Genomic DNA, 25809 nt, shown 5'->3' on the forward strand with positions numbered 1-25809 from the left:
CTTGAAATAGGCTGGATAAAGGTGGGCTTTTGGCCAACAGGCTCCTTCTTAAGTGAAACTGATGAAGAAACATGCCATTGGGACTTTGATGTAACTTCTTCAACCTTTTTAAATCCTGAAAAGAAGCATGCCAACTTTTAATTTCTTACCCTACGCTACAATCAAAGTTCTCTCTCTCGTAATTTTTTTTTCTTTTTGGCCTGGCAATTTTACAATATGAATCACTAATTCCATAGTTTATAAATTATATTGCAAAAATAAAAATAAATATATTTCTGGTTAAATAACATTAAGAACCACAAGTTTAAAATAACAAACCCTCTAGACCATTTTCTGTTCTGAAATTTGTGATCAATATTTTCAGAATGCATAATAGTGCAAATTTATTTTCTCATTTGCACAAATCTGGTGCATGCCCTTGTTTAAGATTTTCTAATGTTTCTTACATGAAAACATTTTATCAATACCAAAACTCTTTAGAGATCTTTACAAGGCAAAGGCTTGTTAACGGAATAAAAATCTGTTTAATAGACTTAGGTTAGGGACAAGAATTCTACCTTATTTGAGGCATGCTGGATGCTGCTAATGAAAAGAATTGAAAGGTGAAGTGCATGGAATGTTGCAAAACTGTGAAACAAACTACACTGTGCATGACCTATGTCTTGGAGATGAAAGTGGATGTTGTGGACATTGTAAGATGATACTGATTAATTGAATTAAAAGACATGACATGACATGACAATGACTCACATATATTTATTAATGAATATTAGTATAGGCACACAACTGATTTTAAAACATTATTTCTTTTTCAATTGCACATTGTACCTTCCAACTTCAAGTTAGCAGTACTTGTCACTTGGCCTATAGAATTACTAGCAACAAAGGTATAAATTCCTTCATCTTCTGGATAGGCTTCTGAAATCTCCAGTTGGCAAGTGTCTTCAAAATGAGTCATTCTAAAGAAACGGGATGGCTTGATCTCCTTATCTTTGCAATACCAAGAGATTTTCAGATCTGATCAAGTAAAATAAAAAAAGAAATGCAAGATTAAGATATAGTGTCTGTAGGTAAATGCTTTAAAAATACACAAAGTAGAAATCACTTATATCACAGCTTTTTGAAGTTGACTATATAATGTACAATAAGACTTGTTTAAAGACATGTAGCTTATTGGTTATTTTATATTTCTTGCTTGGTAATATGTAGGAGGGAAAACTTATTTTGTTACTGCTACATTCAGTGATTAACTGGAAATCTGGCTCTCTCTTTCTCCTTCTGGATATCTTTGAAATAGCAGAGGCAGAGTAGGCTTTAAATGTTGCCAGTGAGCATGAAAAATGAAAGATCCCAGCGACTATATCTTGGCATCATATTTTAAGTAGAACTCTCCATTGAGAATTCATCTGTGAGGGTAGGTGAAGAAATATGGAAGGATCAGCTCAGATGCAGGAGCTCAGCTGATGGCTGTAGGAGCATGAGGGAGAGCAGAGGTGCTGTACGTGGGAGGAGGGTAGCATGGAGTCTGTGCCTGTGAGCCAGGCAAAGAGGTCTGGTGGCTGCTGGAAGTGACTGAGAAGGGGAGGAGTTGGATACTGGCATAGGAAAGGAGCAGAGGAAGTTGTAGGGAGTCGATTTCCCTTTCATTTCCAATCATGCTCCATTTTGCAGAATCCGATGCATGCTAAGACACATGAATATAGATGGCTCTTTAAGGCTGCATCCACGGTATCTCGGACAATTTCCCTGTATTTTGTTTTTCTTTAAAGTGCTGCAGCTATTAATTATTATTATTACTGGAGAACTGATTTTATTTTATATTTATCTTAAATCTCAAATTCTCATTTAAAACTGAGATCTGGGAAATGACTGAGCTGATCCAAACAATTCAAACAAATGACAATAGTCATCTGTTTTCCGAGGAGGGGAGTGCATGGCTTATTTTTCTATCTGAGTTCTGAGAAACCTCCAGTTTTTCATATCCCTAGCCCTCTAGACCTTAGGGCCAGATCTTCAGCTGGTGATAATCATTGTAGCTGAGGATCTGTTTTAGTTGTACTGGCCTGTGTGAAGCTTTTTAATGCCAGTCCTTAACTGACAAGAAAGGTCACCGTTGAGTCCAGTGAGATACCTTCTTGTCTCATGCATGAAGCCTGTTGTTCTTCCCAGATCTTATAGACCTTGCCAGCTTGGGGAAGAAGAGGCCAGCACCAGTCATCAAACCTGGCAGTGAACTACATCACTAACCACACTGATCTGGCATATACAAAGTATTTTAATTGTTTTTACTGCTGTCATTGTAATAAAGATACATTTGCAGGAAACAGTACTGTAGCGTACACAATTTGAAAATATATTTTCAATGCTAGTATATTAGTTAAGCTAATATAAAATATTTTCATGCTGTATTTGAGAAATATCCAAATTCATTCGTGTACAATACAAAAAGAACAGGAACTGCAAGGACAACTCCCCATGTGCTGTGCTGCAAATGTACCTCTCAGTCATCAACATGCACATAAAGATACACACACAATTGTGGCGTGCTTTCCATAGCTGTAATTAAGATGTCAGTTCCAGTATAAACTCTCATGTGTATTTTCTAAGTCTTACCACAATTTTTATCATGGAAGCAGATTTGTTTTCTAATCTTTTTCCTACTCAAGAATTGCACTTTTAAGTGACAGGAATGCAAAAAGAATAGATGCTACTCATTTCATGCACATTTTTATAACTAAAAAATGATTTAAATCTGGGCTTTGGTCCAGGGGTTCTCAACCTTTTTATTTCTGAGCCCCCAAAATGCTATAAAAACTCCACGGCCCATCAGTGCTACAATAACTGGTTTTCTGCATCTAAAAGCCAGGGCCGGCATTTGGGGGTAGCAAGCAGGGCAGTTGTATGGGGGCCCATGCCACAGGGGTCCCTGCAAATCTAAGTTGCTCAGGCTTTGGCTTCAGCCGCAGGTGGCAGGGCTGGGAGCCCCGTGCTTGACCCCTACCCAATAGGGCTTCAGCTTTGTGCCCTGGGCCCCAGCAAGTCTAACACTTCCATGCTTGGAGGCTCCCCTGAAACCTGCTTATGGCCCCCCAAAAGGCCTTGGACCCCTGGTTGAGAACTCCTGCTATAATCTACTTTAAACTCTGGGACAGGGACTGAATCTTATACTGTTTTATGCTAGGCACTAGGTATCTCTATAGTAATATGTGAATGTTTTTTTTAATTATTATTATTAATAGTTTCCAAGACTGTGTGGAGTAATAATAATAATAATAGTACTGCAGTTTAATTTATCAAACTAGCTACTACGGCATCATGGGCAAAAATGTTAGTTATCAGATGGTATTTATTTAATTAAAACATGGTAAATTTATATAAGGAAAGTCTATTTTGAATAAGTGTAAATTTAAAAAAAACAAACTCTGATGCTGGGATAAAACAAAAATGCTAATTTTCATATACCGGTAATATTTTTAGTTTAATGTTTCCATGAATGGTACTGAAAATGGTACATCCTGGGGATATTAAGGGTTTCAGGGTGAAAGTCAGGGCAGATTTTTGACCTGTTTCTTTTTAAAATGTCAGTAGGTGGCACCAGAAGCTTTGCTCATTGTTCATGCTCATTTATAGGACAATGCTTTCCTCAGCATTGCAGTTAGGGCTTTAAAGCTCTGCCATATCACTGCACTGACTGTTTTAAATGTCATGTAGCAGTCAGTACTCTGAAAAGCATTATAAAGGTTCACAGCTGATTAAAAATGTCAGAACTACTGAGCCCATGACCAGCCATTAAAACACTGCTTAGCTTTAGGGGACTCTTAAATTTCATGTCTGTTGGCAACTAGTTGCCAGTCAATTATACAGTCAACACTACTTCATACATATATCTGATAGTTACACAATCCTCATAAAGGCTGATTTCAGCTTGTATGCTATTAGATTTGCTTTGAGATAAGCTGAACAATTCTGATATAACAAAAATTGTATACGATTTCATTAAACTAACCTGTCCCTGTAACTCTGCACTGAAAACAAGCAGATTGTCCCTCAGAAGTAACAACATCTCGAAGTGGTGTTATAAGAGTAGGTGGATAAACTGGCACTTCTAGATCAGGAGAAACAACTTCTGGGACTAAAGGAAGAGACCAAAAGTTTAGACCGTATGGAAGAGCACACATCACAAAATATTGACAATACCATTTCAAATACACTCTAAGGAATGTGGGAAACTTACCTTCCACTGAAAGTGAAGCTGAAGTAGTGGCAACTCCATAGTCATTCTTTGCTTCACACGTATAAACTGCTGCATCTTCAGGGAAAGTCTCAATCAACAATAGAGTGTATTCTTGTGCGTCATGAAGAAACTTGCATTTAAAGCCTGCAGATAGCTGCTGCTCATCTTTATACCAGGAAATTTTGGGCTGTGGTCTACCTGATATTATAGCACAAAAGCGGGCAGGTTTACCAGATTCCACGGTGGTGGGCTGAAGCTCCTGAATAATATGGGGTGGCTCTGGAGCTGCAGATTTAAAAAAAAGGAGGATCTAAACATGTGTTGCTTATTGAAATTATTAAAAATTTAGTAAGATCTCTTACTCTGCCAAACAAAAATACTATTGTCAATTGGTCAGAATCCACAGTCTTTATTAATGCAAAGTTCCCAGTGACTGAGGATCCAGTTTAGTATTTCTCACACAACAAAGTCTTCCCTTCACTTGATTGGGGGATTTTCTTGGTCAAGGGATACTGAACTGGGGTTGGAATAAAGATGACTCAAGAAAAAATGTTTTAAAACAAATAGCTGTTTTAGTGTATAAGATTTTTTGAAAGATGAAATTGTAAAAAAAAAAAAAATCTCTCAAAACTGTTAGGTTGATTCCTCCAATACTAAATATTTGAGATATCAGAGTTAAGGGACTACTGCTTTATTTACTTTACTTGGAAGTAAGAGGATTGACTGGCTTAGGTAGATGCAGAGATAAAAAGTGCTATAACATTTTAATCAGTTATCCATTTCAATGGAAAGAGTGGACAGGAAGCAGTGACGTAGCACAAGCAGCCCCAACTGTTCCGGGGTTCTCTCTCTGAAGTTATCCCAATTTTACAGTATTATAACACCAACAAGTTTTCACAGAGATACAGAAAACACAGGATAGGAAATGCAATGATGAGCAAAATGAATGTCCATGCATACTATTAGAGACACAAAGTGGGTGAAGTAATATTTTTGTCTGTCTCACCAACAGAATTTGGTCCTATCGTCTCTCTCTAATATCTTGGGACCAAACATGGCTACAACAATATTGCGAACATACATACCATTAACATAAAGAATAATAGAGCTTCTGTTTCTTCCTGCTACAAAGGTGTATTCCCCAGCATCGCTGTATCTTGTTTCAGTGATGCTCATCTGGTGGATTTGTCTTTCCACAACATATCGATATCTTTCCTCAATCTGGAAATTGATCTCAATGCCATCCTTATACCAGCGAGCATCAACATCATCTTCATTGACTTCAAATTCAACTACAGCTCGTTGTCTTTCAATGACCTTTTATCAAAAAGAATAAATATTACAAATAGCACCTGCTTTTACAGCTGCCCTCCTGCTTCACTAAACCTTACGGGGGAAAACTCAGGAGGCTCTGAATTCTGTCTCTGCAGCAGGACACAGGATGTCCTACTACTTAGTGCACCAACTCAAAGTAACTATATAGGCCTGAGAGCTGCAGATGTGCTCTCCTCCACCCACTTATTAATGTCCTATTTGGATCAATGAGAAGAAAGTTACCTGTCTGGTGAGAAGTCAGTGTCTTTAGAATCCCTAAGGCCTATATTGTGGTGATGAGGGTGGCCCATCAGAACATGGTGGGAGGCCCCGACTGCACAACTATTGCTGGTTTTTTTTTTGGGGGGGGGAGGGAGTGATTATCTCAAATAGTTTAGGTACGCTCTTACCCCTGGCTCAATATAGCCCATTCATTAGTTATTGCTCCTTCAGTGGTAAAACAACAGAACTATCAAGAATGTATTCCCTTTGTATATACTGTACCTGAACATCTTTATGGACACTTCTGATACGAATATCACGACCTTCCACAACTAAGTTAGCACTGGACATGTTTCCTCCTGCTACTACAGTGTACTGTCCAGCATCAGACATCTTTGTGGAAGAAATGAGGAGGCGATGGACAAATCTCTCCCTCTGAACTTTCACTCTAAAGACAACAGAAAGACAATGAACAGAGCTATTTTTCTGAAAAAATATAAGGAATACTAGGGTCTTGTTCTGAAGAAAAAGATTACCTGTCACCAAGCTGGAGTTCCTGGCCATCCTTCATCCACTGCACTGAAATGTCAGGTTCTGAGATTTCACATTCAAAAATGGCTCGTTTCTTCTCTACAACCTTAATGTCTTTAATGTGCTTCCTAAATTCAATGTGTCGAGCTAGGGAAATACCATGGATATACGATGAGCGCTGTAAACATATATCAGGAGGGCCATTACATTCCTTAAATATACAGACTATGAAAACAAATACCTTCCACATATAAAGTGGCTGATGAAACAGCTTTCCCAGCAACAAAACTGTATTCTGCAGCATCACCAAAGTGGACATTCCTTATGGCAAGAGAATGTGTAAGCTTTTTAGTTCTTATCTGGCATCTGTCAGTTGATTTTATCTCCACCCCATTCTTTAACCACTTGTATGTGATGCCTTCATAGTTGACAGTTACTTCAAATGTTATTGTATCTTTCTCTTCAGCATTGATGTCTTTCAGCATGGATGTAATCAATATAGCTAAAAGAAAAGAAATAGCCATATGGTTTAAGAATGTGTCTTAACAGGAACCTGAATTGCTTCACAATCCTTTAATCAGATTGTATTAAGACTAAGGTCCTTCCCTCATTGGTTTTGCAAAATATTATAAAATAAGCCATTAATTGAAAACTGGGCTTCTTGCATTTAGCACAAAAATTACCAAAAAGAGAGTGCCCTTTTCCAGCATTTTATTTGGAAGTTACTACTTTTTAATAAGTGTATTTGGTTTTTTTTATCATATATTGTTGTAAAATCAGTAAGGAAAAATATAAAACCAATGGAAAGCTCATAGTGACTTGAATAATCTTATTTTCTGGAACAAAAATAGTTTTAAACTCAAAACCCAAACAAATGCCAAAAACAAACCATATCACTCTGTAGTTGTATAGCGCCTTTCATTCAAGGACCTCAAAATAATTTAGAAAAGGGAATATTCCCATTTTATAGATGGTGAAAGTGAGGCACAGTGCAGCTCAATGACTTGTGCAATGTCAAAGAGACATTCTGTGTCAGAGTCAAGATTTGAGAATTGAATCTAGGAATAATATTTTCAAAAGTTTCTAAATTATTTAGGAGCCTAAGTCCCAATTTCAAAATGTGATCTAGCCACTTAGAAGCCTAATCCTTAATAAAAGTCAAAGGGACTTTGAGCTCATAAGTGCCTAAATCTCTTTTGAAAATGGAATTTAGGCTCCCTAGGTACTTCTTTTGAGAATTTTACCCCACTGTCTCCTGATTCCCATATTCCCGCTCCAACCACTAGATGGGGTGTGTTTCAGTTTAAATTGAACACAAAGAAGCTTTAATCATATATTAATATCATAACTATTTTGGTAATAGAAAACACTTTGGTTAATTTTTATTTTCACTTACGGTTCACTGTCAGAGTTGCACTGACTCTGTCATTCCCACAGACAAATGTATATTCTGCAGAATCTTCACTGCTTGTGTTAATGATATTGAGCTGATGGAGTTTCCCCTGAACCACTATTTTAAACTTTTGACTCATTTCAATTTCCACACCGTTTTTTAGCCATACAGCAGGTACATTGAAATGAGATACTTCACACTGAAAGGAGGCAGTTTTGGTCTCAGGAACCTCAATACTTTTCATGGTCTTTGTAATATGTACGGCTATGAAAAAATAAGATAATGAAAAAAAAAATCAGATAGTATTGTCTTTTAAATTCTGTTTATAAAATTAGAAATGCAAAGAGTAACAGATGATCCCGTGTAAGGACTAGTTATAATACATGAGCTAGTGTGGTGTGAAATACTTACTTTCCACAAACAGCTTTGCTTTGCACTCCAATTGTCCTACTACAGCTGTGTATTCTCCAGCATCAGAGGGAGATATATTCTGCAACATCAGCTTGTGAACTTTCCTTTGAGAGATCATTCTGTACTTGTCACTTGACTTAATCTCAACATTTTTGTGGAACCATTTGATCGGTATGGTATCATGGGAAACACTCAATTCAAAGGAAACAGTGGCATTTTCCAGAGCAGTCACATCCTTTGGCTTTTTGATTATCTTAACAGCTTAAGGAAGAGAATTACAACAGTTTATTCATACTTGTGATTTCAATTTTAAATCAGTCATTTGACTAATTGCTGAAATGCTCACAAATTGACTTACTTTCAACGTGGAGTCTGGCATTGGCACCTAACCTTCCAAGCTTAAAATTGTAAATGGACTCATCAGTGATAACACAATTTTTCACTTGCAGTGTGTAAACAGTTCCTTTCACTGTAATCTCATATTTATCATCTGATTTAAGTTCAATGCCATTTTTGATCCACTGAACTCCTTTAACATCAGGATGGGTGAGTTCCACAGAAAAAACTGCATCTTGTGTTTCTGTTACAGTTAGGTTCTTTAGTGTCTTCTTTATTTTAACAGCTAGAAAAACAATTACCAATAAAGCTGAAAAAGCAAACTGAAACTCAAAGACAGTTAAATATTGTCATTTTACAAAACATGTTCTGATCTACTTTTATTTTAAGATCCAAAGACATACACTTCACATGCATATCATGGTCACCAACCCCCCCCCCCAAAAACCCCCAAAACAAAACAGATTTCCCAGAACCTATAGGCATCTAAGATTAACATAGTTTTTCTGTATTTAAAATGCTACTATACAATTGGCGAATGTTGACATTTTAATGGCTTACAGCATATACCGAATATGTTTTTATCAAAATATTATGTTAAATTCTAACATGGAACATCCAAAAATTGTATCCATTTATTGCCTCAAACATCATGCATTTTAAATACAAAAGACAGTTTGTAATAATGATGATGTATATCCAGGAGCGCCAACTGCTTTTTTGGCGCCGTAGGCAGCGGAAGGTCCCGCCCCCGAAATACCGCTGACGACTGGGGTGGCTGAAGATCCGTCTGCCACAGTCACTGCCCCCCAAATGTTAGTGCCCTAGGTGACCGCCTAGGTCACCTAATGGGTTGCGCCGACACTGTGTATATCATACTTAGTTTTATTTTGTATCTTAGGGCCTGAGCCAAAGGACATTGACCTCAATGATCTTTGAATTAAGCCCTTAAAAGTATCAAATCAGGATAGAATTACTGACCTTCAACCTTCAATTTGGCAGATGTTTTTGAAGATGCCACTTTGTAGGTATATTCACCCATATCATCTAGCTTGGTGACTGGAATATTAAGTCTCCTCTTTAAGCCATCTGATTCACTTCGGAGGTGATCGGTCATAGATAATGGTTTACCATCCTTCAACCACTGGCCATCAGAATCAGGATTTGCCACCTCACATTCAAAAACAGCTTCTTGGGATTCAGCCACTGTTAGATCAGTGAGAGGCTTTGCAATGGCACCACCTGTTGGGAAGCAGAAGCATGAGTTATTTGTTCAGTGTTTCTGCTGTCTCATTAGATTATTTTTCCCCCTATACTGAAATGCAGCTTTGCTGAAATCCACTGGCTACACAGATTCTGAGGACAACATACTGCCTTCATTTGTGCATCATTCTACATTATGGTCCCGATTTAACAAAGCATTTAAACACCCACCTAAGAGCTGCTGAATCAAAGCCAAAAAGAGAACAGAAAAAATAAGATAGAGAAAGAGAGACAAACCTCAGAAAAAAGGAGAAAAGAAAAAAGAGTAGAGAAAGGTATAGCAAGAGCAAAATTGCTAGGTGCTGTTTCAAAATATGTAAATTGCTTATTACATTGGGCACATTTTTTTAAAATCAAAGTGTAACACTTTTTGGGATTTAAGCCTACTAACCTGCTACTATAAGCTTCCCAGACGTTTTCTTTTCTCCAGCGTAAAATGTGTATTCACCTTCATCGTCTTTCATCATGTTGACGACTGTCAATTTATATATTTTGCCACGTGCTTCGATTTTGTATTTAGGACTAGGCTTGAGCTCTTGGTCTTTGAAGTGCCATAAAACATCAATACTTGCATGAGATAGCTCAACCTCAAAGGATACATTCTGAGTTTCAGTGCATGTGATGTCATGAAGGCCTCTAATAATCTGAATTTCTGTAAAACAAGTTCATTAGAAATATTAGTCACGACCACTTTGTTATATTAGCAAGCAATATTTTAAGAACTACTGTGCATCTTAATAAATACCTACTTTCTACTGTAAGATTGCAACTGGTTTCAACTTTGCCAACCATCAGTTTGTATTGTCCTTCATCTGATGCATAGGTCCTGGTAAGCACTAGCCTTTGTTTAGTGCCTTTGCAGACAGCTTGTAGACGGTCATCAGGCTTTATCTGTTGATCGTTTAGGTACCATTTGGATGAAGACACATCAGGGACTGAAACTTTGCATTCAAAGACAGCTTTTGTTCCTTCAATAGTGTGAACATCTTTTAGTGGCACCACTATGTCCACACCTGGCAAGTCACAAAAATATTAATGTAACCCCCCCTTAAATTAACAAGAAATAAAGCAAACAAATTACCACCCATGCCTTTGAAAAAGCATTGGACTGGCTAACAATAGTCACTTACTATAAACAGAGACTCGTCCAGTGGTTGAAAGAAGAAGACTGGGAATATTAAAGGAGTAATTTCCACTATCTTCCTTTGTTACATCTTCAACTAACAACATATGTGACTGCTTGTCCAGCACAACGTGCACACGGTCATTTGGCTGAATTTCAATACCATCCTTCATCCAGACACCTTCAACATTTTCTAGGGAGACTTTAACTTCAAGTTGCACAATATCACCCTCGCAGACTTTCTGATCAGTAAGTCCTTGAAGAATAGTTACAGGACGAGCTATGAAATATGAAAGAAAAATAAATTAATCCTCACGACAGATAAGCAAAATAATTACTCTTAAATCTGTAGGAAAGAAGGGGTATGTGATTAGAAAGGCTTACGCTTCATCTTCAGTTTGCAACTGGTCTTTTTGCCATCTACAACAAAGCTGTACTCTCCTTGGTCTTCCTTACTAACATCTTTAACAGTGAGAATTTGACGACCACGCCGGGATGTAATAATGTATTTACTATTGGATGTGAGCTCCACATCGCCACAATACCATTTCCCCTCCACATCTTCAGGAGAAATCTCGCATTCAAGCTCGCCTGAGAAGGACTCTGGGACTTCAATATCCTCAAGTTCTTTAACAAACTCAACAACGGCACCTGCATTAGAACATAAACACATTCACAAATTATTTTTTAAAGAGTTTTATGAAACATTTCTTATAAAAACATTTGGTTTTAAAGATGCAAACTTGCATTTAAATCAAATATTATTTTTAAACCCTGAACATAAAATAATATTCAGGCTTTCATGTTGCATTAAAAATATAAACATAGTGTAAACATTTCTTCAATGTTCTATGCAGCAAAATGCATGCTGCTATGTTAATTAGTGATAGCTGATTTATTCCTGGAAGATTTCACTATAAAAACATTGAGTGATAATAAAACTTTCATTCCTACCTTCAACAATAAGCTTAGCAGTTGTTTTTATAGTTTCATCTTCTACCAATGCACAGCTGTAGTCCTCAGCATCTAACATGTCAATCATTAGTACAGAAAGAAAGTGACCTTTTCTGTCAGAGTGCATCCTGTATTTGTCTCCAGAAAAAATTTCTATTCCATTTTTATACCATTTCACTTTGATAAAGGGTTCTGAGGTTTCACATTCAAAGGTTGCCATGGAATCTCTCTCTTTAGCAACAACATCTTGTAAATTTTGCGTGAAACGTATCAACTGTTTGGCTGCAAAATAAAAAAATATTGAGAGTTGATAACCTGTGGACTACAAAGACAAACACATTTTGTTAATGAACAGGGTACATTAAAGGGATTTACACATTACCTTGTACTAGCAAGAAAGCATGGCTTGAAGTTTCACCAGCTATATTGATTGCTTTCACCATGATGCTGGCAGAGTCCTCAGCTGTTACATCTCTGATGACCAATTCACAAACATTATCTTCAGGCCAGTACCAATATATCCGATCAGACCGCTCAATCTGTACACCATTTCTGAACCACTGGCATTCAGGGTCTGGTTTCCCTACTACTCTAACATGGAAATGTGCATCACTATCTTGGGCTACTGTCTGGCTTTGAATTCGTTCAAGTATCTTAGGAGCCTCCATACTTGGACTAAGCTCAAGCCTCTCTGGTTTGATAGCTGGAATGGTGAGTTCGCCTTCAGCAAGAAGTATTTTCTTCTCTTCCTCGGTTAAGTCTTTGGTCCAGTGAAGAAGTTCCTCTTTTGTCTTTTTAAGCATTTCTTCATATGATTCATCTTTTTTGCGAGACTTAAGCTCCACAGCAGTAATGGCTTCATAATAGCCCTCCTCTGTCCTACGCTTGAATTTACTGCGCAGCTCTTCAGTCTCTTCTGTTAGCTTCTCATGAGTGATTCTCTCAGCCCTTTTTAGCTTCACCACCTCTTTGGTAGTTGCCTCAGCAGGCTTGTCTACCTTTTGTACTTCAAAGAGAAGTTTGCCAGGCTCTGTTACTGCTGGCTCATGCCTGGGTTCAGGTGCCCGGCGAAGGACAGATCTGAAATCTTCCCTCTGTTGGATTTCAAGTTTCACTTTATGTTCCGTTACCCCCTCTGGATTTTCTGCTGTAACCTTCACTTCACCTGTATCGTATGATTTGCAGTCCACGATATCCAGGTAATAGATACCATCATAGCGGAGTCTAAACCTTTTGCTTTTACGAATTAGCTGCCCATTGAGATACCAATTGACTTTGGGCTGTGGATAGCCTGTGACACGGCAGCGGAATCGTGCAGTTTCACCCTCCAGAACTCTTGCAGGCTCAGGGACCAAAACTATTTCTGGCGTTTGCTTCTCTTTTTGGTCCTCTGTCACTCCAGCAAGGGCCCCTTCATGGGCCATTCTTTCCATCTCTTCAATTCGCTGCAGTCCCTTCCTGCCTTCCGGCAACTGAGTTTCTTCCACAAGGCTTTTCTCATCTTTAACGATAAGAGTAGCCGATGTGTGGTCAGTACCATATTTGTTACTTGCCCTGCAAGTGATCACTCCACTGTCTCTAGGATAGGCTACTCCATAATCCAGACTGCAGTATCCAAATTCATTAATCATGCGGAGTCTATTGGCTGCCTCCAGTGGCTTGCCATCATGTAGCCACTCGACCACCATAGTGGGGTCACCAATTGGTGTCAGTCTGCAGTCAAAATGAGCTGGTCCAAAGCATCTGAGCCTCAGTGAAGTGAGTTTCTTCTTAAAGAATGGCTTTTGTTGTTTCTCTTTGTCATAAAGGTCTCCCTCCTCCCATTGTTCTTGACCATAACGCAAATGGAGAGGCTCAAGCTCAGGTGCTGCAATCTCCTTTGCTCTGTATGTTCCCCTTGGAATGATTAATTTCCTTTCTGGTTCAGGTTCTGCACATTCCACTTCGACATTTACCTTGCACCGTGTAGTGTCGCGCCCCGCTTTATTGATAGCAGTGGCGGTATACCATGCAGCATCATGCTTGACAGTGGACTCAATTTTAAGTGCAGCTTCTCCTTTAGTTCCCTCAATTCTGAAATATTAAAAAAATATACATGATTTTCTCACATATTTCCTTCACAATTAGGTTCCATCCCAAAACCCTTAAGCAGGCAAAATTCTGGTGGAATCAAAAATAATACTTAATCATGGTAGTGCCTAATGACCAGCCAAGAATGTGGCCTCATTATGCTAGGCACTGTATAAACTTAAAGTAGTAATCTTTAGTGATTTTGAAATCAGTACAAGTTTAATCTATTAGAGGACTGTAGATACAGAAAGCTAGTGGAGGGTCTTTTACTATTCGGTTTTAAGTTTTATTGAAACTTACATAATATAAATGTACAGAAACATGCAAAAGGCAGACCTGAGCCTGTAAGTTATTGCACACATTTAGGGCCAGATTCAACTTCATTGAAGTCAGTGGAAAGACTCCCATAGTCTTCAAAGGCCATGGGATCAGGCCCTTAGTACTCACAATGGGAACTCTCAATTCCCATCTACTACATTCTTTGGGAGTTGGAGACACTCAGCCAAAGCTAGGAGGCACTTAGTACCTTGCAGGACCAGGCTTATTGATATCTTTACATATCATCTTTTTAGGAAGCACTTACTTGATCTTTGGGTATTTATGAGGTACAATGATATCGCTGTTCTTCAACCATACAATGTCAGGATTAGGGTTACCAGTAGCTTTCACTGACATTTTCAGTTTAGTACCTTCTTTGACACTAACATTCTTCAGCCTTTCTACAAAATGTGGTTTCACTAGATGTTCTTGAGCTGAAAGAGCAATAAAGAAGTGATCCAACACAGAAATTGAAATAGAGGTTTCTATACATAATAATTATAGAGTTCTTTCCAAAATGTGCAGAATAAATACCTTCCACTGTCAAGGTCATAGAGATCGTAGCTTTGCCTGCCCTGTTCTGAGCAATGACAGTCCATTCACCAGAATCATCAGGACTAGTATGGACAATGATCATTGACTGTGTGCCATCTTCTTTAACTACTATTTTATGAGTATAGTCATTAACAACTTGTTGACCTGCAGAAATAGACAATTTTTTTTTACACCCAGTACTGTTTCCCAACATGGAAAATACTATATTTTTTCTAGATAATTATACTATGAAAATAAATTGAGATACCATTATGAAACCAGTATGTTTCTGGCATGGGTCTGCCAACTACTTTTAGGTCAAATCTCGCCGTCTGTCCCTCTGCACATTTAAAGGAACTAGGTTTCAACACAAAAACTGGCTTATACAATCTCTCCAGTTGTCCTTCATCAGTTTCATCTAGTCTGCGGGCAGGAGAACGAGATGGAGAACTACGGGCTGGAGAACGGCTCGGGGAACGGGGAGAAAGAGACCTGAGGAAGGAACAAAAAAGCTGTGCTATAGCAATGATGCCTAGAACCAAGCTAAAGCAATATATAATTCATCTTCTGTGCCTAGTATTTTAAAACATGTTAAAATCAATTTACCTAGGGCAAAAGGTGAGGTAAAATTATTTTTTGTAGTTTGTTTCCTTTTGTCTAATCAATATGAAGAATCTGTGCAATGTCAAATAATATTACAATTCTATACTTACAGCAATATTTATTTTTCACATACACAAACACACACACTGTGTGCAGTATACAGATACACACAGAGTATTGTTCTATAACTGGATGAGTTCTCTGACCACTGAAATGTAGCAATCTCTGTGGTGGAAGGCAAGAGCTGTTTAACAGTGCAGTGCACAATAGGTAAAATCCCAAGTGAGGAGCAATATATTATTTAAATTGAGAGGATTTAAGTAGACAGGGTGTGGTTACTAAGGTTATAAAACCAATACCTTGCTTAGACCTATTATCTGGAAGATGGTACCTCCAGAATCACATTGCCCTATAGCAATGGGGATTTGGTTCATATTGACCCACAGAACAAAGTGCCACTTACTGAATCAACATCAGTACTTCCAACAGCATGGAGGGCTGACAGTCTAAACTTGTTTAGCTTGGACTACATGATAGGATCACTAGACACTCTTTATTTGTAGTGGACTGGAATGAACATGAGACTTGCATATTACCCTGTACTTACCGATATCTTTTCATAACATCTGGTGCTGGCATATAACCTGGAGCTCCAACTGGTGCAACAGGTTCAATGTACAGCTTTGCAGAGCAAATGGCATTTCCTTTAACATTGCTAGCAAAGACTGTATAAATTCCTTCATCTTCAGGCAACACAACAGGTAAATGTAGACTAGCGCTGCCGTCTTGCAGAACTTCCATGTAGTAGCGCTCTCCATGCTTAATGCGTTTACCATCCTTGTACCACGCAATCTGCACAAATAGTAAAAATCGGAGTGAATCCTCATGGAGATTAGAATACAGTAATGTGTACCCATGTAGGTTACTTAGGACTCTGCTAGGTCTTTCCCACTACTTTTCAACTATTGCACAACCGTAACCAACATGTAGTTGGCAAACAATTTTACTTGAAATAAGTAAGAGTAAAGAACAGCTTTTTGCAGTGACCCATGATATGAAAATCAGTATCCAATATAAAATACAGCATTGTGATACATAAACAGAAACAAGCCAGATTCACTACTAAGTGACCACTTCTCTGTGTCACTCTGTGATGCCTGAGTAGCGCAATACTTTGCCATAGCATACTGGTGAATCTAGCACATTTCCTTATCCAGAACTATTGCACAAATCTACAAAAGGGAAACTCAGCTTGATGGGAGAACAAAGGACTAAAAAATGTACATTGTTTTTGGAATTTGTGGCTTTCTAGCTGAGTAGGATAAAGGAGGGGTTCTCTGACAGTGAGCTACCACATTCAGTAAGTTTCTACATATAGAAGCAGGCCTGTTTCATAGGTAGATATAATTAAAAACAATATCTGTGTGATTTATATTGTACATTTATACACATTGGTATACCTTGGGTAATGGATATCCAGTCATCTTACAATGGAAAGTAACAGCCATTCCCTCAAATATTCTATAATTCTTTAATCTTAAATCAAATCCTGCTTCAACTGTTTCAGATTCAGGAATATCAACCACCATCTCTTCTCTGTCTTCCTCCAGGAGTTCTTCTAGGGTGGTCTTAATAATTCTGTATTCAATTTCTTTGATAAGTCTTTCTTCAAAGGAAGAAATGTGGAATTCCTATGCAAAAAGAAAACAGTTTTGTGATAGATTTTGTAGAACAGACTTTACAGAGTTTGTACAATAACTGACTTCTTACATTTGTGAAACTAAATAAAAAGACTTGAACTGCTCCAATCTCAATTTAAAATGACTGAAATACTTACCTGTTCATCTACAAAAGTCCGGATCTGCACAGTGTCTTTTGCCATTTTCTTCCTAATTAGAGCTTGTTCTTTTTCATATTCTTTTTCATAGTCAGCATATAAAATAGCTGGGGCTATCTCAGCCACTTTAGGTTCTTGTATATATGCAGTCACCTGAGTTTGGTACATCATTTCTTGTTGCGATTTTATGTAGACCTCATAATCAGCTAGGAGTTAATTACACATTAATTCTGGTAAACCACTGTCCATTTTACTGGCATAAATGTAGAAACAAGCTGCAGAAGTTATCAATTAGTATGTATTATTTTAAACAGTTTCAGGTGGTGTGGAACAAGTGCACATCCTGATGCTCTGTGAGAATCATTACAACAGATAGATGCTCTACTCAGTCTTGATTAAAACTTCATAATTTATATGTTCTAGGACAGGTGTTCTTAATTACGGACCACTTCTAAAGAGAGAGCTCATCAGCTCTCAGCCTCCTAACCATACCTTACACCTTCCCTCTGGGAACTACGGTACCTGATGAATATCTATGCAGATATCTAAATAGTCTAAATTAGTTTATTTTTCTAAAGCACATCTCCCAGCTCCTTAGTTAGTTTCCTTTCCTCAGAACCCCAATGCCAACCTTCAAAGCCCCATATACTGTGCAGAATATTAAGAGCTCTGCAAGAGGAGAGGCTCCTGCAGCTATGCTGAATAGGAGAGTCTAAAACTCTGCATGAGCCTAAGGTTAAATATTCTCTCCCTCCTGCAGAAATCCTCAGTGCCACAGAAAAGTAGCTGTAGGCACTCTTCCTCCTGCAGAGCTCCCAGTACCTTCTCTTTCTCTGGGGTAAGGAGAGGAGTGTGGAAGGGAGCTAGGCCCATGTGCCATTCCTTACCATCTGCTTCTACAGAAGTGAACACTTTGGGTGAAATCCTGGCCCCACTGGAATCAAAGGGAAGCCAAGATTTCACCCTGTGCCCTGCAAGTGGTTCTGTACATCATTGTGGTTTGACAACTGCTATGAAAGTGCCCATAGATTCAGGACCTCCTTTAGGAGACTCACTTAAAATAAGAATGCCTCCATTTTGAAACTATTTAATGGCTCAGAAAGAAAAAGAAGCTACTGCAATACCTCATCGACCATTGTGACCAGTCTGTTTTTATTATATCAAACTGAATGGCACCAACTTGCTAATCTTAAAGCAAGCTTAAGAAACTCCAGTCTTATTCTTCCATCTTTTTATCACTAACTTTTTTGTTAATCCTTCCTCCCCCACTATCCATGCACATACATATACCTTCTTCCAGTAAAGAGGCTGATGCAGAAGCTTCTCCATGCTTATTGCGAATAACAATAGTGTATTCTCCGGCATCATCAGCAAAGGTCATCGAAATTTCAAGTCTGCATTCCCCAGTCTCTTTTTTGTAACTCACTTTGTGTCTTTAGGAACATAGAAAACACAAATTCTCCATAATTCTGATTAGCAGAACTCTTAGCATATTTACTTTTTGAAAGATCTATGACTATTACTCCTCGAAAAAGCCAATGTTTTGATAAATTTTTAGGCCAATATCAACTCAGTGGAATAGTAGAACAACATAAAAGAAATAACAATACTGTGACCAGAGCTCAATTATACCCTATACCTATAATAATAATTGAACTCAGAGACAAAAGGCAGTACTGAAGTCTTGAGGATTCCATTATATATACAATATAGCCTTCCCAATATCAGAATTTTTATATACAGGGAGCTTTATTTTTGGCAACATCATTCCCATCATTTTCTGTAGGTGATTATATCATGATACATTTCAAGAGTGCCAGAAAATGTACTCAGACGGCTCCTTCACTAAATATTTCCTCAATTCTATAGAATACTGCAGAGAAAATTCAAACCAAAAAGTGTCTCTCTCTTTTCTATAAATTAATGTGTATGTTGATTTTTAGCTCAACCTTGTATTTATAATTGTTTTTCTAGCCTTTTAAAATATATGTTTTATAACCCACCAGAGGAAACATTGCATCCCATAATGGAGAAGAATGGCCTGATGGGTTTCAAATACTTATATGTTCAGAAACTTAGGGCCATATTAATTCCTGATGACACCACACTGAAATCAGTGGGGTTACACTAGGGATAGAATTAGTCCCCAGCGGATAACTGAATTCTAATATGTGTCAAATCTATGGAAGTATCTTTTGCATATCAGAGAAAGAACAATGTTTAAGTAGCTTATATACCTGTAACCAGTAGTAAGAGGTACCCCGGCTTTTTTTCTAATATGTGTCAAATCTATGGAAGTATCTTTTGCATATCAGAGAAAGAACAATGTTTAAGTAGCTTATATACCTGTAACCAGTAGTAAGAGGTACCCCGGCTTTTTTCCAGTAGATGTGTGGCTTTGGGTTGCCGCCAATTTGGCACTCAAAAATGACACTTCCACCTTCAACTAATTTCCGAATTACAGGTTTGGTTATAAAATAAGGAGCCGCAGCTTCTCCAAACACTTCTTGTTCTGCAATAATGGTATCTTCCATTACCACATCTTTTGACTCCATATAGCTGGAAGAAGATTTCAAAGAAGGCAAATGAGCTGATGCAGAAGGAAATCATAAATAAATAAAATTGAAGTAACTAATAATCACAGTAGGAGCAGTCTGCTTAGAAAAGTAACTTTACCGTTTCTCTTCTGTGACAGCCTTCACAGAAACTGCTTCTCGGCTCTCGATCTCATCAGAAACTGTAAGAAAAATATGATAATGTTGATGCCAAAATATTTTAGAAGTGGACAAAACCGCTAGGAAGGAGGGTAGTTTTGCTGGCTGACTTTAAGGCTCAGGTACTTGCACTGGGACAGTGAATCAGGAATCTTAGCTTGCTCATAACTGGCACCCAGGTGACATGGGGAGCCTCCCTCCTGGCCCCTTAAACCCAGCCTGGCTGTAACAGTCATAATCAACATTACTGAGCTATTTAGTACCCTTCACCCTTAATGTTTTTCTCTCTTGCATATTATTGGGCTGTGCCGTTGTTGTTTCTGTGGTATTTTCCAATCTGATATGACCTATATGGCCAATATAGTGGGGCATGGGACATGGGTGTGCTGTAATGTTACTTTGGTATGTGGGTTTTGGATTGTCTTGAATATAGCTCAGTAACAAAGCAAACTCTCTCTCCTCCTCTCATATACTTGTGATGATCCTTGAGTATGCTTACAGGGGCCCTTACCATTTATTCCTTCCATGTAGGATTGCATTTTTAGGACCCTTACTAGTGCGAGATGGTCTTGACACTAGAGGCTGAAATATTTGTCACTGATGGTTGGGAGTAGGAGGACCCCAGAATAGTTGGGAGATGGGGAATATGTCTATCTCTTCCTCAAAATAGGCATCAACCCAGCCATTATCTGTAGTGATTGGACTAATGTGAAGGGTGGCAGGCCCACGTATCTCTGAGTGAAAACAGGGATGGGGATGCTGCCGGTAGTGTACAATACTAATGGATAGTCCTTGGTTTTTGCCCTAGGCAACACAAAATCTTTTATTAGGTGAAGAGACTAGGTGGGAGTTGCTGGCAGGTTTAGCAGCCCTGGACGCTGCCATGGGCAAATCAAGACACCTGCAGCTGCCAGAAATACTAGCTCTTGGGTATAGAGAAGTTGTAATGAAGCCATTTTGACTGAGCAAACTGTTTGTATTCTTGTTGTGAGAAATCTACTTGCCCTGCACATGTAAGTGGCATGAACTGCTGACAGTTCCAGCTGCATTGGTAGCAGTGCAAGTAAATCTTCCACTGTCTTCTGCAAAGGCTTCACGAATCACAAGGCGAGCAACTCCTGCTTTGAAGGTAATCTGGAAGTCTATGGAACTCTCAATCTGATAGTCTTCTCTGTACCATGACACAGTCGGGGCTGGATGGCCAGAGATGTAGCACTCCAAAGTGACAGATTCGCCTTCAATAACAGTAATGTTTTTCAGACCCTGTATCACACAAAAGTATTTATACAATGAATATGACTCTTCACTAGTAAATAAATCATTTCAACTGTATGATAAAACAGTCCTGAAACTTACAATTCAGCATCTATATCAAAATGAGACACTGATGTGCAGTGCCCCAAATAAATCAGAGAGAAGAGACATTTTCAAACTACAGCTTTTGAAGCTGGAGTTGGGCTGTATGAATATGTTACTCTTCACAGGGAAAATCTAAAGGGAACTTGATCTTTGTGAGATACTTGTGAAAATTCACTTGTTCAGCAAAGATCATTCTGATAGGTCACATGGCTACAGAGACTGGCAACCGACTACAGACCTGAGAGATGGTGTCAGAGCTCCCGAGAGCAACTGAATGTAATGAATACATGACAAAAGGGAGGTGAAACAAAGCATATCTTAAAAGGAATGAAAGGCAAAACAAAATAACTCATCTAAATTTTCACTACTTACTGAGACTAAGGTTGGTGGAGAAGCAGGGACTTCTGCTGGCTCAGGAACTCTAGCCATTTCAGTTACCTAGGACATTTAAAGCAGAGTTACTAAACATCCCACAAAGAGACAGAAATAAATAGTAGACACACCAGAACTGATGTAGGAAAAGGTTTCCTTGCAGAGAGTATCTGCTGCTTGCTGTGACAAAGTGATGTTAGGATCTTAGAAATGCTTGCGCAAAACAAGTATCACAACTTACGATAGACAAAGCTCAGTAGGGATATTTTAAAAGAATAAGCTTGCAATGAGGGAAGCTCTAAACACACTGGATTACTCTATTGTTTCTAAGATGCAAGTCAGTCAAGATGATTTTGGAATTCACTTAATGACAAACCTTTGCTTCACCTTCTTGCATTAATTCAATGTGTTCTTCCCGTACCACACCACCTGTAATGCTCACACTTATGTCTCTTTTGGTCTCAACATCATAACGACTCTTATAGGCGTCAGCTGCCTCTCCAAAGGGAAATTGTGGAGAGACAACCTTCTCTGCCATCATTTTGGTTTCAGGTGGTTTTACTTGTGGTGATTTCACAGGTCTGGTGATCTTTTGAACAGAAGTTGCTGATAACTCTTTTTCCAGAGTAGCCATAGCAGATCCTGCTATTGAAACCTAACCAGTCCAAGAGAAAGAAAGTTACAGTTGTGTTACTCTTATTTTCAAAAGATGCACTATGTATTTCCCAAGCAAGTCAGTATGAAAGATTACATACGACTGTTACTTTCTTATTCACATATTTATTGACATTAGATAACCTACATAAAGACACTTTCAACCTTCCTATGCTGTAAAATAACATAGCTTTAAAAATATATATGCTTGTATGCAGACTTAAAGTTGTATAGCATTTGAAAGTATTCTATTATATTGTGTTAGAATTTTGTTCTTTAAACAGCAACATAGCTCTTAAAGGGAATGTGCTCTATTGCTTTCTAGGCTTGAACTCAGATTTTCACTAAGGCATCACAGAACTAATTATATGCCAGGAAGTGATTAAAATATCTCAAGAGATTTCGAAGTGTATCTCAAGGGATTTCGAAGTGCAACCTTTATGCATAACTAAGTTGGACTGTGTCTCTAATTTTTAAAAAAAGATGAAAAAACTCCTCAAACAGTAGAAAGGAAAAAGTAACATGAAATTAATGCAAAAGCACATGGTTCTTTATGGGGCCATAAAATATAGTTTGGATTAGGGATGTAGAACATGTTAATTCCTAAACTGGTTTAGTATGCAGTAAAACAACTGCAAAATAAAAAAAAAGTACTGCTATTTAAGTATTATTTCTTTAATATGAGAAGTTGAGCATGAATCAGGATTTTTTACCTACCCTTTAAACAGTGTGAAGGTGTATGCCAGGCATGTAGCATTTTATTGTAAATACCACAAGTTCTAGCTGCATTCTGAATATATGAAATGGTTGGGGTTTTAAAAAAATACCCAATAAAATCACTTTTTGGCAGGATTTCATTTATTTGCACTATTATATTTTACTTACTAGGGAATAGGGCAACACAAATAAAAGATAGCACAACCTCTTCCCCCACTTGGGAGTAACACAGTATTGTGTGGGGTGGGGGAAGGAGGGACATCAATATGGGGGAAATGAGGTATCAGTTATTTTAACTGAGCTTGCTGTTTGCCCAACACCCTTCCTCCACTTCTTACCTCGTAAGTATGATCTGGTTTAGGAACAGTAATTTTTGAAACTGTAAAATGAGGACTTGCTGTCCGGGGACGTGTGTGTTCCACAAGAACTGCTTTTTCAGTTCTGGTTTCTTCTGTTCTTTTAATCTACATTAACCAATAAAATGTTTGGTGAGTATGTTGTGCTAGTCACCAAATTGCAAAAGAAAAAGTTTCATTAAAAAAAACAAAACAGCCAGCCAGAGAAAGAGTGCAATATAAACCAAGTCTAACCTGTGTTGATATATGCATTCCCATTTTTTCGGTGGTGGAAACTTTTGTTTCAGAAGGAACATGTACTGGTTTGGTGACAACATGACGTTCGGTTGGCACCTCAACAACGTGACCTGTCATAGTACGCTCTTTATATCCATATTCCAAAGCTGTCTGCTCAGCATAGCCTTCTTCAGCACGCTCTAGCTCCCAGGGCTCTCTAACACGTGCATGATCAACTGCAGCAACAACTGTAGCTACAGCTTCAGCCTTTTTGTAAGCTCCAATCTAAAGGTAACATTTACAGAATTCATATAAGTACGCATGGTGATGACAAAGATTTGTCCATCTGGCAAATACACAGTACATACATGTTATAGAGAGACAGAAAATGTACATATGTTATATAGTATTGAAAATATATAAGACTGTATTTATCCACATGTGCATTTCATAGTCACTAGTTGTAAATATATATTTATACTGAATAGAAATACATCCACACTGTGCACATGCATATTTCTATATACTGTACACAATGTATATTAAATACTTTGCTGACACATTTATGACTATGGTACGGTATGTATTATATTTAAAAAGCTATAATTTCTGACAGCTGCACATAATTCTATATCAGACAGAAAAATGGTCAAAGTATGTATATGATGTTTGATGTGCAAACACTGCATGGTCCATTCATGCACAATGAACCTTAGGAAATATATAGCTGTAACTTCAATGCACGGAAAAGTTGTGCTAATGTATTTTACAAGTTCCTAATAGGGAAGGATAACTTTGAGTATTTTGGTAAAAGGGAAGTGGTGCTTTTGTGCCAGGATATAACTTGTTTTTAACTTCCTGATCCATAATTGGTTTCACACTTGATGTCAGTGTAATATCTCCATTATCAAGTTTTGGTCAGCAGCAGATATTTGAGTAGCAACTGCTGCTGTTTTTTCAGTATTATAATTAACCCAAATACAGTATATAGTAAATGAGCATGTGAAAAAATTAACTTTTAAATAATAAATTGCCTTCAATCACCCATTCTACATACAGCTTTAAAAACAGTTCACCACGTGAAGTAATATCTCTAAGCTAGGTCAGACAGATTGTCTGCAAAATTTATTTTACTATTGACAGGGCCGGTGCAACCATTTAGGCACGCTAGGCAGTCGCCTAGGGTGCTGGGATTTGGGGGGCGCCATTTCTTCGGCAGCGACCGCGGTGGCTGGATCTTCGGCCGCCCTGGTCGCCGCCGGCATTTAGGCGGAGGGAGCTGGGGCAAAGGAGCGCAGGGAGGGCCGCCTGCAACAAGGAAGGTGGGGGGGTGGCGGCGCACAGGGGAACTCCCCCCGCCCCAGCTCACCCCTGCCCCGCCTCCTCCCCGAGCACACAGTGGCTGCTTCACTTCTCTCGCCTCCCAGGCTTGCGGCACCTAAGCTGATTGGCGCCGCAAGCCTGGGAGGCAGGAGAAGTGAAGCAGCCACGGCATGCTCTGGGTGCTCATGTGCGGAGCAGGGGTGAGCTGGGGCGGGGGGTGTGCCTTAGGGCGGTGGCATGGGCGCAAGGCAGAAGTTTCGCCTAGGGCGCGAAACATCCTTGCACCAGCCCTGACTATTGATAAGGCTTTGTACTCTAAGGGCTGTATTATTCAATGCTAGTGCTAACTTCAAAGGACGTGCTTATGGCATTGTTGAATCTGGACATAAATTCACACACCAAAGAACTGTGAACTCTGTGTACACTGAACCCTTGGTGTGTATTTTATCTGATTTTGCTTTTTTCATTGAAAATTAATCAAAACATTTTGTAAACATACCAGTGATGTTTTCAATTAGTTAATTACATTAAGAAAAAAGTGGGCCATATCCTGTAGTTCACAATCATGCTACTCTCTCACTGAAGACAGGACTCAGCCCTATTAATTAGAATCCTCTTAACTGGCATAGACCCTAGTGGAAACAGAAACGAACAATGGTCCCCTTTATCAGAGGCTTATAAGAATATATTGGGTGGAACTGAATTGTTTTAAACATATGCACTGTACAAAGAACAAAAACAATACAAATCTTGATAAAGTGAAATCAAATGGTCAATTAACCATAAAATTAAAGGGGAATAGGCTATATACTAAAGGACTTCAGAGACAGAAATTTACATAACCAAACACCAGTTCAAAGTTATCTACTGAGACCAGGCTTTCAGAGATGATCATAGGTGGTGCTATTTAAAGTGATTTTTTATAAATGGATAGGCCATTAGTTAATTTTCTAGA

The 25809-nt window shown here is 38.4% G+C and overlaps 1 protein-coding gene across 1 annotated transcript in view; it reads right to left on the bottom strand.

Annotated features, from left to right (window-relative positions):
- Nucleotides 1-25809, bottom strand: part of TTN (titin) — a 309757-nt gene that overhangs the window by 268945 nt on the left and 15003 nt on the right. The window contains exons 12-42 of the mRNA XM_045032840.1: nt 23550-23816; nt 23298-23423; nt 21965-22243; nt 21589-21654; nt 20862-21120; nt 19820-19880; nt 19490-19702; nt 18434-18576; nt 17144-17349; nt 16767-16997; nt 15914-16158; nt 14972-15195; nt 14704-14868; nt 14435-14603; nt 12164-13854; nt 11782-12063; nt 11212-11478; nt 10835-11107; nt 10454-10717; nt 10096-10356; nt 9423-9683; nt 8464-8727; nt 8106-8366; nt 7698-7958; nt 6543-6803; nt 6307-6448; nt 6053-6218; nt 5320-5551; nt 4235-4519; nt 4007-4132; nt 829-1017 (exon numbers count right to left, since the gene is read on the bottom strand). Of these exons, the coding sequence (XP_044888775.1) occupies nt 829-1017; nt 4007-4132; nt 4235-4519; nt 5320-5551; nt 6053-6218; nt 6307-6448; nt 6543-6803; nt 7698-7958; nt 8106-8366; nt 8464-8727; nt 9423-9683; nt 10096-10356; nt 10454-10717; nt 10835-11107; nt 11212-11478; nt 11782-12063; nt 12164-13854; nt 14435-14603; nt 14704-14868; nt 14972-15195; nt 15914-16158; nt 16767-16997; nt 17144-17349; nt 18434-18576; nt 19490-19702; nt 19820-19880; nt 20862-21120; nt 21589-21654; nt 21965-22243; nt 23298-23423; nt 23550-23816 (8140 nt within the window). The remainder of the gene's footprint in view (nt 1-828; nt 1018-4006; nt 4133-4234; nt 4520-5319; nt 5552-6052; nt 6219-6306; nt 6449-6542; nt 6804-7697; nt 7959-8105; nt 8367-8463; nt 8728-9422; nt 9684-10095; nt 10357-10453; nt 10718-10834; nt 11108-11211; nt 11479-11781; nt 12064-12163; nt 13855-14434; nt 14604-14703; nt 14869-14971; nt 15196-15913; nt 16159-16766; nt 16998-17143; nt 17350-18433; nt 18577-19489; nt 19703-19819; nt 19881-20861; nt 21121-21588; nt 21655-21964; nt 22244-23297; nt 23424-23549; nt 23817-25809) is intronic.

Source organism: Mauremys mutica, chromosome 10 (assembly GCF_020497125.1).
Source record: "Mauremys mutica isolate MM-2020 ecotype Southern chromosome 10, ASM2049712v1, whole genome shotgun sequence".
NCBI lineage: Eukaryota > Metazoa > Chordata > Testudines > Geoemydidae > Mauremys > Mauremys mutica.